A 16060-nucleotide genomic window follows, 5' to 3' on the forward strand; every position below is an offset into this window, starting at 1 on the left:
CTCCTAATTGCCCATTTATGGAGGCAGGAGGTCTGTCAACTGCTTGTCTACCGTCTCCTGTGGTTTGTGTTTAGTCCTGTTTGTCGTACGTCTGTTTTTATGCTCTTCTTTTTTGTCTTCTCTTTCTCTTAATCCCCCAGCCTGTCACGGATGGCTTCCCCTCCCAGAGCCTGGTCCTTCTGGAGATCTCTTCCAGCTAAAAGAAAATCTTTTTTTAACCCGACTGTCACCAAGTGTTTGGTCATTTGGGATGAATGGATTTTTGAGTTTCTAGCTATAATGTTCAGCATCTTCACCTTATAATATAAAGTGCCTGCATGAATAAAATTAAACTGATATTAAATATGAAAATATCTTTGGGCCTATCATTATTACAGAGTTTGCTCACATTATGTAAGTATACTGGATCCTTACAGGTGATCTTTTTAGCAACAATGGTCTCATTTATGAAAAATCTCTGGCCACAACCAGAGGACAGAATAAGTTTTCTGTACTTTTTTACCTTCAGTTCTAGGGACACTGTTACTCAGTCGATTTCAGATTAAGACTCTGTTTTATTGTCACATCAGAGATTAACAAAAGTAAAAAAAAAAGTGGGTGAAAAAACTCTGGAATAGCAGATCACAATAAAAAACAAACACGCCAAGACACCGTTAGATACAAAAATATAGGAGCACGTCTGGCAATAGAATACTAATAATAATAAGTAAATAAAAAGGTCATAATGTGTTCAGCAGCCTGATAGTGGTTGGAACATTGCTCTTTTGCATCCTCCTCATGTGACTGAAGATGTTCACTCATGATCTGGTGGCAGGTTTACAAAATTCTCAAGCTTTTTATATAAAAAGTGAATCTTGCTTCCTTAGAAAGGAAGCCAGTGCCAAAATGCTTAATCCTGAAATTTTCCTAATGGTCAACAGGGGGCAACACCCAAAAAGAAGTCAGATTATATGGAAGTCCATTGAAAAGTGGCTCTTGGCTCACTTGACTTGTAACCTGAGTAAACGCCATATTGATTGATCCATTGGTTCAGTTGCTGGTTTGAAGTCTTACTGAATAAAGTGTAGTATAAGTATTAACTGGAAATCATCTCCTCCTTATTGTTTTTGCTGGTCGTTTACAATGGATTATCTTTATACCTCCCCTATTTTCCTTTGTCTCACCAACATTCTGCACATCCTCATTCACTTCATCCATGAATCTTCTCTGAGGCTTTATTATTTTTCTCCTGCCTGGCATTTACTTCTTCAAATTTTCTTCCTTCTTCAAATTTTGTCTCCAAACTGATCAAACTGAAAGTTTGTCTGATGTACTCATTTCTAATCCTGTCCCTCTTGGTAACTCCCAATGAAAATCTTCACATACTTAAGTTTATCCCTGTTTCATTTCACTTCCTATCTACACAATGTTAATACAGTTTGGATCCACTGGCAATGCTTCTGGCCTTGTTTCCCTTCCACCTGATCTCCTGTGCACGCAGCACATACATATTTTCCCTTTTCTGTTGCAGTCCGGACATTTAAAACCCTACTCTCAGACCCACATGTCTACCTTTCCTTCTCTCTTTGCTTCTGAACACAGTTTCCCTCTCTTCTCCTCATCCTCCTCTGGCTTCAGTAGCATAGTTTCTACCTGTGTCTTGCTCCAGTCAGTACCAGCAATGGTGGTTGAAACATTGCAACAAACCCAGGCTTGACCCATCTGGTGTGGAAATCTTTTCACATATTTGATTTAGAAAATATTTTACACCAAATGCCCCTCCTCCCAACTTAACCTAGCTTGGGAGATGCACTAGGAGCACTGGCTTAATGACACCAGTGGCTGTGTCATCCATTTATCTATATATGCCTACATGTACCTGTATAATGTTGTCAAGGAGAAAAAAGAGAAATAAGATAATTATAGCTTAGTTTACAAGCTAAAAATCAGTGTCAACGTGTTAATTGATGATTCCTATTAGTCTGATCGTACTTACATCAGCTAATGTCAGTTGTCAGAGGTGTATTAATAATAAAAATAATTAATGACTTTTCTCACACTGCTGCTTTTGATCTGCTGAATACATCAACCTCCTGAGGCACCTAAAAATGAAGCTGCCTCTGAGGGAAAAGTTACCCATCTACATTAAGGTCAGTGACGTGAGGTCACAACAGCACTGTTTCTCCATTCAAAAGCATCACACGCACCAAAAGGTTGTGACCTACTGCTTTAAGCTGATGGATCAAAACTGTGGCTTTTAAACACTGTGGGGGATTTTATTTTTTATTTTTTTAGTCAGGCAGGCTTATCCAACAGAACTGAACATATCTGTGTTTCCCTTTGTCATGCACTATCACACACATGCATCCCTGATGTATTAACAAGCCTGTTGTGTAATCTCTCTGTTACAAGTGTCCCGCCATCACTACAGAGATCACACACTGGGGGCTGATAAGACCTTTTCTATCCTTTTCTATACATTTACAATCATTTTCTTTTTGTATTTGCTTTGTTTCCTTTTAAAAATAACTATATATATATATATTTACACACACACACACACATATATATGGAGTAACAAATGTTTTTCCTGACACTCCTGACAAAGTGTTTTTGAGAGATATTGATCTCTGAAAAACATTGAGTTACTGTAACTGCATTCTAGGGAAAGAAAAAAATCACCAGCAACATTTTGCAGGTGATGTATTCACATTTCTATCCAGTATGGTACATAAAAGTTGACATTTTCTTTCTTTTTTTTCTTTCTTTTTTTTTTTTTTTGTATTTTCTTGTCAGAGCTTCAGTACACTGTGAAATGTTTTCATTTATTTATTTTTAACAGAAGCATACTATTATAAAAATTCCCTGACAGGATTATAAATAAAGTCCAATCTGCTTATTCAGTTCGTGGGGTGGGGGGAATCACCGGGTCAGTGGTCACCCTGGTCAGGAAACCATTCACACACACGCTTGTGGTCAGTTTAGAGTCAGCAGTTAACCCCATGCATGTATTTGGCGTTTAGGAGGAAGCAAAAAAATGGTTATTCAACTTTACACGATGACGTGAGTCGCTGCCCTGACGTCACGCACCATCGTCATCCGCCCTCTGTGCTGTTTGTTCCCGGTAATCAGCGCAGCTGTTTCTCGGAGCTAGATAGCAGGGATATTAGTTCAGGTTGTTCGTATTTGTTCGCTTAGCTGGAGGAACTGTTTCGAAGATGGTGTGTGGCGGGTTCACCTGTTCCAAAAACGCCCTGTGCTCCCTGAATGTGGTTTACATGGTGAGTATGTAACATGGATGCTAAGTCTCAGCTGGTTACATTAGCTTGTAGCTAAAGAAGCGAAACGCTGGCGAAGAAATGTACTGACCTGTTTTAACTTTTTGTTTGGCATGCCTCTTTGTTCATTCTACAGATGGTTATTGGTATGTAAAATATTCTGATATTACCATAGCACAATGGTAATGTGTTGTAGCGTAGGTAGGTAGGTTAGCTGAGTAGAAGTAGCGGCTAGCTTGTTAGCTATCGCCATTATGCGTATGAAAGATCCCGTTACCTGCGAGGCCAGCTGACCTAAAATGTGAAACTAATACGTTTCAGCTGGTTATCGTCTTCACGAGCTCTGCTGTCAGTCACCTGGGTGTGTGCTAGGAGAATATAATCAGCTCGCGCGTCTGCCTTTGCCCTTTGTGTCAGTCATGTGAGTGGTGATGGTCAACATGTTCTCTTCAGTTCAGCTAGCATAAACTCTTATCAGAAAATCTGCAAACGCATACTTCCTGCACTGACAAAGTCCAGATCACCACTTCTGAGAAAATGCTACATTTCTTACATCCAAAGACTATAAATGTGAAGAACACCAGAGATAAGACTTGACTGGTCGTTGTCAGGCTGAAATTTACTTTGTTTGCATAACACGCTATGTTGATTTGCTTTCTGATTACTATACAGTAGTGTCTGTTTGTTTAGTATCTTAACACAAACCTATGATATATTAAAGCATAAACCTGAAAGGATCAGTCTGTCGTCTACACATAACAGACAAAAAAGTGCCTCTTTAAGCACTCATTCTGCTAGTAAATGCCAAATGTACCATGGTGTGAGAGGCACAAAGCATTTTAGTATTTTTACAAAAATAACGTGATTCCCAGCGAGCCTAAAACTTGGAATGTCTCAGTATGGTGTGCGGTGTCTCCTTAAGGAAAATTTGAGGAAAGTGGGCAAGTGGAGGACACTGCAGCATATAATAAGTATTTAAAAATCAATTTTCTTTAGAAATAAAAAAAAAAAATCTACTGTTTGCTGAATCACCATCAAAAATGGTTTCAGCAGAAGGGTGCCTCTCAAGAAGCCATTCTTAAGGACTAGGAATGGAGAGAAAAGGCTGAGATATGCCAAATTAACCAAGAAATGTATTAAAAAATCAGTGGCAACAGGTTTTATGGATTGAATTCAAATTTCAAGGTTTTAGTTCAATCAATCATCAATGTGTACGGAAAAGTTCAGGAGAGGGGTATAACAGTGAGCTCCTACACCATCTGGAAAACACGACGGAGGGTCTGTCATGGTTAAGAGCTGCATGTCAGTCAGTGGTGTGGTGTAGGAGATCTTATCAAAACTCTTGGAAATGTGAACTCAGAAAAGTACAAAGTTTGATCCGCGATGCAGTACTGTCTGGGAAGAGTCTGGCAAAAACTTTTTCATCATAACAATGGTCCCAGACATGCTGCCAATGATTGGTTTCACCAGAGCCAAGACCTAAACATTACTGAAGCAGTGTGGGATCATCTTGGCACAGAACATGACAAATGCCAGCCAACATCCAAACAAAAGTTTTCAGTGCCCTTTAAGAATCCTGGAGAATCTTTCCTGAAGATTACTTAAACAAATTACATTAAGCTTGCTTAAGATCTGTGCTGAAGAATAAAGGTGGTCATAGCAAATAATGACAGAGCACAAACTTTGTTAGTTTTATTGCTTCATGTTCTATATTTACATGTATGTTTGCACATGTTTCAATAAATCTCTGTACCTAAATCCCATTTTACTAGCAAAATTGGTTCAAGACTTTTGCACAGTACTGTAACAGTACAAAAACTCTATAGGTTTAAGCAGGATGTTGTTTCTGTTGTTCCAGTCACTCTCTGTGTAATCAATAGGGATGTACCAATCCAGCAGTTTCCAGTTTCAGTTTGATGTCTCGACTTTGGGTGTCTGCTAATATGGAGTACTGAACTGATTCCAGTGTTAAATTTAATAATCTGTATTCCTCACTGTGAGGAGGAGAATGTAAATCATCCTTTATGTACAAGAAAACATCAAGCTCAGCCTAAATGGATTTCCTAATTTGTAATTCATGTGACAAAATATGCATCCACAAATATAAATTTACTGAATTGTCATTTATTGGTAAAGTGAAATAATGAAAATGGATCAAATATTTTTTAAAAATTAAGTTGATCAGCAAATTTATTTGCAGTAGACTAATTTTGCCTCATAAGGAGAGACCTGCTGCAGGGCTGCAACAATTCAAGTAACTTGGATAAATTTTTGCTTCGATGCTTTCTTTAATGCACGACTTCTTAGAATTCACCATCTGAGCATGGGCACGTTCAGGAGAACGCATGATAATATTGTATTACAACATTAAGCCCAAGCAGCCCTTGGTTTTCTCAACAAAAAGGGCTGATAACACAACAGCAGCAATTAAGTCGATGACATAATAGTTTAATGTGACGCTAGAGTCTGTCTGCACAAAGCAAAGAGGTAGAGCCGTTACCAAGACAGAGAGCTCAGGTAGAGTGAAAGAAAATGTTTTTTCTATGGTTCAAAGCAGCTGCACTTCTTCCTTTAACTACCATTAAAACTATTGCTGGGAAAAGGCGGCCATGAGTTCTTCATCAGGCCACCTGTTTGATGTGAAGTAAAGCAAACTTTTCTTGCAGTGAAACAGTGAAAATCTACACTAAAGCTAGATAAAGTATTTGTTATCCCATTACTCGGAGGAGTAGTTGATAGAATAGTCTATTACTAAAATAATCAATACCTGCAGCCCTGCTCTGCTTCGTAATGCTGTCCTTCTTTGAAGTAGCTTCTGCCTTCTATTAAGTCTCTCTGACCAAATATGATGAGTGAAAGTAACCCAAAGTATTTTTAGGTGGTTTCAGTGGTTAGAATGGTTGCTGCAGAGTAAGAAGGTCCTAGTTTGAATCGAGCGGCTAGCTGGTATCTGTCGTTTCGGAGTTTCTTCTCGCTGTGTCAGTTTGCTCCTGGTAATCTGGCTCCTCCCATCGTCCAAAGGCATGTTTTTAAGGTTAGGATGCGTAGTAAGTGTGAATGTGTTTGTCTGCCTGTGGTGTACCCTCCCCCTTGCCCAGTGACAGCAGGCAGAGGTTACTTAAAAAAATGAAAAAACTGAGGCTACCAGGTGTGTTTAAATATATATATATATATATATATATATATATATATATATATATATATATATATATATATATATATATATATATATATATATATATATATATATATATATAAAAAATTTTTTATTTTAGAGCTGGGCGATATAAGATTTTTTTCATATCACGATATGTTTTTTCATTTCAGGCGATAACGATATATATCACGATATAACCCAAATAACTATATTTGTAAGATTTAAATGTGCCGTTGCTCACAAGTAAAATGTGAAATAATCTGCAGCTTGTTTTGATTTAAATATTTATTTCCCATAATAAGTTCAACAGGGTAGATGTACTTAAGGAACATGAGACTTCAGTTTCAGATAAATAAAGGCAAATATTGCAAACTACACAAAAGGCAGCCGCTAAAGCGTTTAAGTTTCAAAATAGAACAAACAAAACAGACTACTACATTGTCAATTCCACTTAGAAACAAAATATTAATTCTAAAAATAAATCTTAGTTTGTTTTACAGAAGAACAGACAAAATTGACTAACTTTTGTCAATATCAAATAAACTGAGAACTAAAAGGAAATTCTCAGTCTCTCCTTGTTGTATAGCTTAGCTTTTCAAACAGTTTTAACAGTTACTTTAGTCTGACAAAAGCCGAATGACGAATTAGCGCTTTCAGTCAGAGATTGAGCATGCACCGGTTTATTGTATTTCCAGACTTGCTTTCGGCACAATTTACAGTGCGCGCTACTCTGTTTTTTGTCAGACTTGAAATCGCCGAAATACCTTCACACGACGGAACTTCTATGGCCCTTCCGTTCGACAATCTCTCCGGCATTGGAACCAGCATCTGTTTTTTCTTCGGTAACCTTCGCTCACGCTCTCGGTTGATTTTTCTCTAGTCGGCAAACTCATTTCCTTCATTACCCGGGCAGCCTGGCTGCAAAAACAAATACACATGTGCGCCTTGGCACTTGTGCTGTATGTAACAAGTCACGTGACGTGACACTGCGGCTGTGATTGGTTCGGCTCTGCACTACTTAATTTGGATTGGCTGTTCTTTTTTTTTTTTTTTTTTTTTTTTAAGAGGACAAGAGAGATGAGGCCTATCGCAATAGTTAAATTTTTCTATCGAGAGAAAGTTATTTCGCAATACATATCGTTATCGTTCTATCGCCCAGCTCTTATTTTTTATTTATATATATATATATAAAGCTAACAATAAACTAGTCAAGAAAGCAAGCAAAAGAGGAAAAAGGCTAAATAAACTTTTGAACTCTTGAACGTCTGTGCTGTGTGCCATTGGTGAAAACAGGAGTAAAGCTGGTGTTTGCATAGCTGTTACTGACACACCGTGAGCCACACCAGGACAGAGAGCTCGCTGTCCCTGTCGACTCAATGCCCAGTGAAATACTTGTGACACGACCCACCCAGTCAGAAAGCTTTGGAACGTGATGCCGCCAGTCCTGTTGACGGCTGAGTCACCGCATCTGCCACGAGTTCGGTGTTTTTTTTTTTTTTTTTTTTTAATCAGGATCGAATCAGAACAGGCGTCAGCGAGCTGTGGCATGAATACACGAACACTTTGATGCTTATTTAAATGTCTGCACTGAATCTTTGTAGAACCTATAACATAACCTATGTAAGTGGCCATTGACATTGGTATCATTTATGTTTTTTATATGTGAAGGCAGCCACGATAGAAACAAAATGCTACGGTCACCCTTAGCATTTTTTTTTTCTTCATTCTTGGCACATTTCCATGTTGCGATGGATTCTGCAGTCTCCATCCAGGAATTTGCTAACATCCTTGTATCGAGGCTATGACTATTCAATACCTGTGGAAAAAAGCCAGAAATGCATAGATGATAGACTCGATGGAACTGAACAGATCAATCAAGCTGCGTCGATGTGACTTGTACTTGGGTTTCTATTGAGGTGCATGTCAGGTTATGGTGTAGAATTTCAGAAGGATCTATGATTATGATTTACTTCTGAAATGGATGTAAGTAGAGAGAGAAAGTAAACATTAACACATTAATTGAAACAAAAGTTTAAGTCAATAGGAAAAAGCATGGATTTCTTTAAACAGTGACTCATTGCTTTAACTAAAAATAATAATAATAATTTAGATTTGTATAGCGCCTTTCAAGAAACCCAAGAAGGAGAGGGAAAAAATATGCAGCTTGATCATGGTTATACTCGGTCACCTGACAACGACCCATTCCCAACTAGGGAAATGTCGGGATGAAGAATAAATGACTCCTTCAACAACTTTAAGCAACTGATTATTTATAGAGTACAGTAGAAAAAAGTATATTCAGGCATTATCTGCATTTATTTACAGTCTCCTCTCTCACACAGACACACACACACGCGTACACGTATGCGCTTCATGTCTGGAGCTGACAGGAGGCAGCAGTGAAATATCGAGTTGACGACAATGTTTTATGTTACTGTAAGTACAATAAAAGCTTTCCAGCAAGTGTTGCTAACTTGCATTCAACCAGAAAGACATTATATAACGAGCAAAAGTAAATGAGAGGGGAAGGCCAAAGCATCGACTTTTGACCACAGTTTTCAGTTATATAAAGTTTTGCAACATACGAAGAATATCTGTTTGTGTCGCAATGTGAAATGCCTGCAGACTGCTGCTGCTTTGCTGTTAGCTTCCTTCATCTTACGTTGGCTCTACTTGTATTTCCCACTGTTGTGTGGCTAAATGGATCAACCACTGATGTTCAGTCCAGCTTTTTGGGTTCGTGTTGGACTTGTATCCCATCCAAATATCAGATCTGAGCATCCCTATTTTTTTTATTTAATTTGTAGTTTAATCTTTGCCAAAATATCACTCATGCAGCATTTTAGTGGGGAGTTTTTGCTAGTTTCGTAAAGCTCATATGATTGTAAGTCAATATTTTTGTATTTTGAACTGAAAGAGGCGGTTGAAGTGTTGACTTCAGTTTTTGATGTTTTAATTTCCCTGTTTGTTCCACATAAAATAAAGAAGTCACATTTTATCATGTAGTGATTTCCTGTCTTTCAGCTCTTTGACATGCAGTTCATGCGCCGTCACAAAAATGATGTGACCAAGCAGAGATCAGTCAATAGGGTCAGAGTCGGCAAACATATCAGCTCAACCCTGAAGACATTTGTTTACCAGACCAGCTTGTGCTCAATTTAAATAGATGATTTTGGTTTTCATTTCAGCAATTTTGAAGTGAAAGAATAATAAAAAAAAATGCTCTAAAATATAACTGTGTTTGGAATTGGTTACAGATGATTTAAAAATACATTTTTAAATACATAAAACACTGTCCTGGACCAGCAGCTTCATGTCCTCAAGCTGTGTGAGGTATTTAACACTAAACTTGTTTTTTAGTCAGCCTCTTTCTCACACTTGAACTCCAAAGCAGAACTCTTCTTTACAGACTGAGCTGCGTTTGTAGTAATCAAACCACAGTGGTGTGACCTCGTGATAAGCTGTGATCCATCTGATGCACTCTGCCTCAGCTGACTGTGGTTAACCTCTTTCCCTTTGCTCTCTTCAGCTGGTCGGGCTGCTGCTGATCGGAGTCGCGGCATGGGGGAAGGGCTATGCCCTGGTGTCCAGCATCCACATCATCGGAGGGGTCATTGCGGTGGGCGTCTTCCTGCTGCTTATCGCTGTTGTAGGACTGATCGGAGCCATTCACCACCACCAAGTCATGCTTTTCTTTGTATCCTTTATAGCTTTGTTGATGCACAAGTTCGCAGTAGATCTGGGTTATTTGGGAAAAATTACTTATCTTTTGTTTTAAATGTTTGTCCTTCCCTAGTCACATTCAGTCCTCTTCCATACTTTTGAACTGTCTCAAGGTTTGCGGTGCCTGTCAGACCTAACACTGGATGTAGTTAATGTAGGTGCTGGGTGGTATCACCAAAAATGTGTATTTTTAAAGTTTCTGGCAGCGTCACAGTGTACAACAGAATTATTATTATTCCTGCATAAGTGGGCCTTCATGTAGGTTTACTGTGACCCATTCTTCTGCCTGAAGTTGAGAGAATAAAAACGTTTCGGTATTGGCATTTATAAAGCAGAAGCAGCAGAATTTTAAAAAACAAAACGACACACGGAAATTGGCAAATGATCTTCTCTTAGACTCTGTTAAACAAAACTAAATATTTGCCACTGGGTTATAAAGCCAGTCTTTTTAAGCCTAGAGTGGCTCATTAATGCCACTATTTGTTGTGTCAGATCTGGAGTGTTTGTGCAAAAAGAAACTTCATTTGGAATTACAGCCCCCAAATTCTTGGCCCAAGTTCTTCTGCCTTCAGGTAAAACAACCTGTTAGTAACAGTTTATCTTTACCTCACCTGTGTGTCGAGGAGCAAAGGCCTCAGACTTCCCAACAGTGGACACAGCTCATCTCTGGGCAGCAAGAGAACTAAGCCTGGAATGTAAAGCCAGTGCTGAAGTGCCTTAATGGGCAGCATGGTTTTATAAAAGTCGATGGGAAAACAGCCCTACACTTCCCTGATCTTTTTAATCTGATCAGCTTTTTTTTGGCTCAGCTTTGAGCTTTAGTTCCAAGTCTTATTTAATTCAACATAAAATACAATTTCTGAAGTTGGAACAGAGCTACAGTGTAATTAACAAATCACTGCCATAAGAGCATGCACTGTACCCATGTTTCTCAGTCATGTCCATCCTATGCTCCGATCTGGTTTCACATAGCTAGGATGCAGATGAGAAAAATACTCAGCTTCAAAAACAGGATCTTACAAACCGCTGGATGACGTCACAGTGGCTACATCCATCTTTTACAAACAGTTTAAGAAATCAGTGCTGAAATCCCTCCCAGTTCACAGATGATTACTCTGTGTTGTTTGAAATGTGGAATTTGTTGCTGCCGTTGTTTCTTTGACCCCTGCTTCTCAGTACATGGTCATTCTCTTCATTGTCTTCCTCTTCCAATTTGGAATTTCATGTTCCTGCTTGGCAATGAACCGTGGGCAGCAGGTGAGCCAACATAATGTCTATTTCAAAAGCTTTGCCAATATATCTGCATTTCTGAATTCATATAAAATGTATTATTTAATGCCTTTGGCTTTTATTTGTCATGTTTACATTTTCCAGGAGACATTTATGAACTCTGCGTGGGGAATCATGGAAAATAAGACCAAGGAAGACTTGGAGAGCCAGCTCAACTGCTGTGGGCTCTTCAACACCACGCAGCAGTTTAACCAGGACTTTGAGAGCTGTCCTGCTGTAAGCCTCAAATATCACATTTTTTTCGTTAACTAAAGAAAAACACAGTCATAGAAAAACCCACATAAAAGGTTTAGGTGCATACTTCAGTTGTTGCCTAAATAAACCCTAATTTATTTCTGGTTTTTACCCACTCTATAAATGATCTTTTTTGTGTTTCCAGTTACACAATGAGCCTCAAGCAAAAATCACATAAGCATTTCCTTTAGGAAAAAGTAGGGCACTTACTGTTATTCTCAGAATAGATTTTGGTAGCTAATACTGGCTTAGCTGACAACCCATTGAGTCATAGTGCAAAAAGACTGAACGCCTTTCTCTTTCTTTGTCTTTCACTCTAGAAATGCGTAAACAACGGTGGATGTGTGCCCTGTGGAACGAAGATGCTGGATCATGCCACAGAGGCTCTGAAGATCCTCGGAGGCGTTGGGCTCTTCTTCAGCTTCACAGAGGTTTGTATCAGAGCCTTTAAATGGACTTCATCAGGTTGTCTTGACAACACCTGTGTGCCTAAATGTATTGACTTACTGTCATGTGATTGGCTGATTAGATGATTGGGTTAATGAACAGGTGTATCTAAAAGTAGTGGGTGAATGTGCTTGTTTTTTTTCTGTGTAATTCACCGTTTTCACTAATGAACAGTCTAAGCACACATTCCATGTGCTGTTTCATGATGACACACACATAATATAACACATATTTTCATATCGTAAAATTCTGATATTCTGCTCTAAAGACCTACTTTCAGAACTGTTTATTTTCTCATTTCGTTGGTGTTCTAAGGAAAACTGAACATTTTTGGGCTCTGTTGGAATAAAGATGATTTATACGGTGTTGGAGTTGTTACCGATGTCCTGACCAAATATAAATATGCCGTCCTTGAAATTCATTTTATGCAGTCTCCACTCTATTGGACTGTGCTGACACTGAAATAGTCGTGTTTCATGACTGTTTTTAAGTAATGCATGGTAATAAGTGTAATTAGAGTGAGCCTCATGAATGTTCATGAGACTCTTCAGGGAGACGTGTCATTGTGGCAAACCAATAAATACAGCCTTGGACAAAGTAGCAACCACTGTATTTGAAAGTTAACGGAGTAGTTTTATTGTGTAACCTTAAGTCATTTTAATGCCTAACCCGTAATGAGTCAGACTTCTACTTTTTTCTGCCTTCGTCTGGCCCTGTTCCTCACATCTTCTTCATCGATCCTGTGCATGTCCTCCTTCACTACATCCATGAATCTTCTCTAACCTGTCTTTCTCCTGCTGTGGCTGCTCCATACTTGGCATCCTTAGACCATTATATCAGCTATCTCGCCAATGCACATGTCCGAACCATCTAAGCCTTGCCTCTCTAGCTTTGTCTGTAAAACTGCTCAACAACCTGAGCTTTCCCTCTGATATGCTTATTTCTAATCCTGGCCATCCTGGTAATTCCCAGTGCAAATCTGAACATCTTCAGCTCGACCTCCTGTCCTTCTGTCAGTGCCATCATCTCCAAACCATACATCATAGCAGGTGTCACTGCCATCTTGTATACATTTTCTTTTATTTCTTTCAGTCCTTCTGTCATTAATCGCTCCTGACACTGCTCTCCACCCTGCCAGCACTTTCCATCACCTCTCACATGCTCTGTCTGTTGCTTTAGCTGGTTGATCCCAGGTATTTAAATTCATCTACCTTTGCTACCTCCTTGCATCTAAACCTCTGTCTCCTTCTCACTTCTACTCACTTACATTCCTCTTCTCTCTGCACATACCTCCACCTCTTAAAATTGTTCCTGTAACTCCAACCTTTGTTTCAAATTAGAGTAGACACAAATTAGTACATATGAGGTACATACATATTATTAATTAGTACATATTAGTACTATGTGATCGGAGGCACGCATTAATAAAAACCCACAAAGTATCAGTAACACTAAAGGGAAGAATTTGCTGGTGCTAAGCACACATTCATACACCCTGCATGCCTAAGTACTCGGTAAATGAATGAGGGGGAATTCAGGTGTCAGTGTCCTGCCCAAGGATGGACTCGGGGGGGATCGAACCGCTGACTTCCTGATTATTTGCTCTACCACCTGAGCCACAGCCGCCCTACTAACAGATTAAAAGCTGTGACTGTTTCACTGACAGCTTCACTTTTTTTTTTAATAAAAATGACTCATGATTGCTACACATTTGGTCCCTCCTGCACAGACTGGTTGCAAATGACGCTGTCAGTTTGTTCAAGTTTGTCCAGTATTTTCACTTTACTGTTGTCCTTCCTTTCTGTGTTACATGATGAGCACATTTGTGGTGAGTTGTGGTCTAGCTTTGGTGAGAAAAATAACTTCTAAGGGCCTTTTTAATGCTGTTCTCTCACATGTAAATCCTCTGTTAACAGATCCTGGGAGTGTGGCTTGCCGTGCGCTACAGAAACCAGAAGGATCCACGAGCAAACCCAAGTGCTTTCCTATAGTCTGTCTCACATCACGGCGCAGTAGGTGCAGTTTCAGACACACTGGTACACACAGAATAACGCACATCTAGAGGCAGACACTCGGGCATATAAATACAGAGCCACAACTATCACAACACCAAATGGACGAGCGCACGCAGCACCTGAAAAAAACACTGAGAAAATCAAAACACACACACATACACCAGAGACTGAGAAACTCCAACAAACTGTCCAGAAATGCAAGCTGGAAGACCTGGATACTTATGTGTGAAAGGGTGAGAAGTGGTGCTTCCAGCCTTGATTTGAGTACCAGATTTCCCGATTGCACCAAGATTTCTCTGCATGCGTCCTCTCACGCCTGCACAGACCAACAGCCTCTTTGTTGATCTTGTTCCACAATCCAACCCAACGACTGTGCGGTGTCCAACAGATAAACTTGTATGCACCTTGACTTTTCCTCTAATGTAGTGCCACCTCTTAACGACAAATATACTCCTCCTGGTAATGTGATGTGTATCCAAACATGTCCCAGCATGATGAGAAAGTCAGCAAGGTGGGTGAGAAGGCACACACTGGACATGTGGTGTAAAGTAGTTTTTGAAAGGGTTAAAAATGTATGTAATTTTTTTTTCTTTCCACAAAAAACAGGAATTTGGATTAGGTAGTTTATTTTAGGAAATGTAGTTGCTAGTCTTTGAAGTTCAAATATTTATGAACTGTAACTGAGCCAACTAACTTTTAAATGCCGACCGGCTGCAGCCTCGATGTTGTACATAGTCTTTGCATACTGTAGTTCACAGAAAGTACTTGATGGGTTTGCTGTGTAGTTTCCCACCTCTTGCTATGAGGTTTGCCTGCAGTTTCGGAGTCTCCGAAAGCCTGAATTATCCTCACCTCTTCCTATATTTAACATTTTCTTCAGTGTTGCACAGTGACGTCGCTTAGCATAGATTCTGGTAGTAGACAAGTGGATTAAGGTACATCTTGTTACCTTCTGTATAACTGGAAGAAATCTCAAAAACATAAAACACGAATAAGTGCTTTTTTTAATTTGAAGTAATCGAGTGAATTTGGCCAAATCTGTTTATTGAAAATCCAGTTTGGTTTTTATAGTGTTAATTGTGAGAATGTGCTTTTGGTTGCCATCCTTTTCTCTTTTTCTTAAATATTTTAAAACTTGTGATTCTTTGGTGCAGTTACTTTTTTGTTTTTTGCCATCAGCTTCTTTTTTTTCATCAGTGTTAAAATGCTTTGTAAAATGTGCTTAAATATTTTCCGTATCTATTTAAGTTTAACGATGCACAGCCGTTTTGTTGTAGTTTTGATATCGCTTTGCTCGATATGGAACGTTTCCTGTTGATAAATAATTGCTCAGCCTCTTTAAACTTTTTTTTATTTTCCCCTCTCTTTTGAATTGCTTTTAACTTAAAGGACTAACGAGCTGTAATTACATGTCTTACTTGAACCTGTCGACTTTAATGATTACGGATTCCTTGCTGCTGCTTTGGAGTTCTCGTCGTAAGCAAAACATTATGACAGATGTTAAGCATTATTATGCCATATATTACACCTCAGTTTGAATTTGTGTGCAGTTGTTATTCAAATGTAAGTTGAACTTTTGAGACTTAATTTTTCCAAATAATAAAAATCTCAAATTGGAAGCTGTTTTTCTTTGAGTCATTATTTGAAGGACTGGGTCCACACTGGCCATGTTAGCTCTGATAAAGCCAGCCAACCTGATGCTTGCAATTCCACCAGACGCCCCTCGGCTGGCCGACTGTAACATGTAGCAAATGAGGGCAGCAGGAAGTCAAAGATAGAAATGGAGTGGTCAATTTTCAAAATAAGATCCCTATCTAAATTCATTCCTAAAATGGTACTAGTGTGATCTGAATAACTAATGCAATGTCATGTACCCAAAGCCAATATATTTCTGCAGTTATTAAAACAAGACAATCAAAATAAATAAAAACTAAAAA

At 38.9% G+C, this 16060-nt stretch overlaps 1 protein-coding gene across 1 annotated transcript; it reads left to right on the top strand.

Annotated features, from left to right (window-relative positions):
* Positions 1–3062: 3062 nt before the first annotated feature.
* Positions 3063–15742, top strand: tspan31 (tetraspanin 31). Its single transcript, XM_063465315.1, has 6 exons — positions 3063–3260; positions 9944–10111; positions 11314–11394; positions 11512–11643; positions 11982–12092; positions 14025–15742. The coding sequence occupies exons 1-6, from the start codon at positions 3198–3200 to the stop codon at positions 14097–14099; spliced, it is 630 nt and encodes a 209-aa protein (XP_063321385.1). The 5' UTR covers positions 3063–3197; the 3' UTR covers positions 14100–15742.
* The last annotated feature ends 318 nt before the right edge of the window (positions 15743–16060 follow it).

This window comes from Pelmatolapia mariae, linkage group LG20 (genome assembly GCF_036321145.2).
Source record: "Pelmatolapia mariae isolate MD_Pm_ZW linkage group LG20, Pm_UMD_F_2, whole genome shotgun sequence".
Taxonomy (NCBI): domain Eukaryota; kingdom Metazoa; phylum Chordata; class Actinopteri; order Cichliformes; family Cichlidae; genus Pelmatolapia; species Pelmatolapia mariae.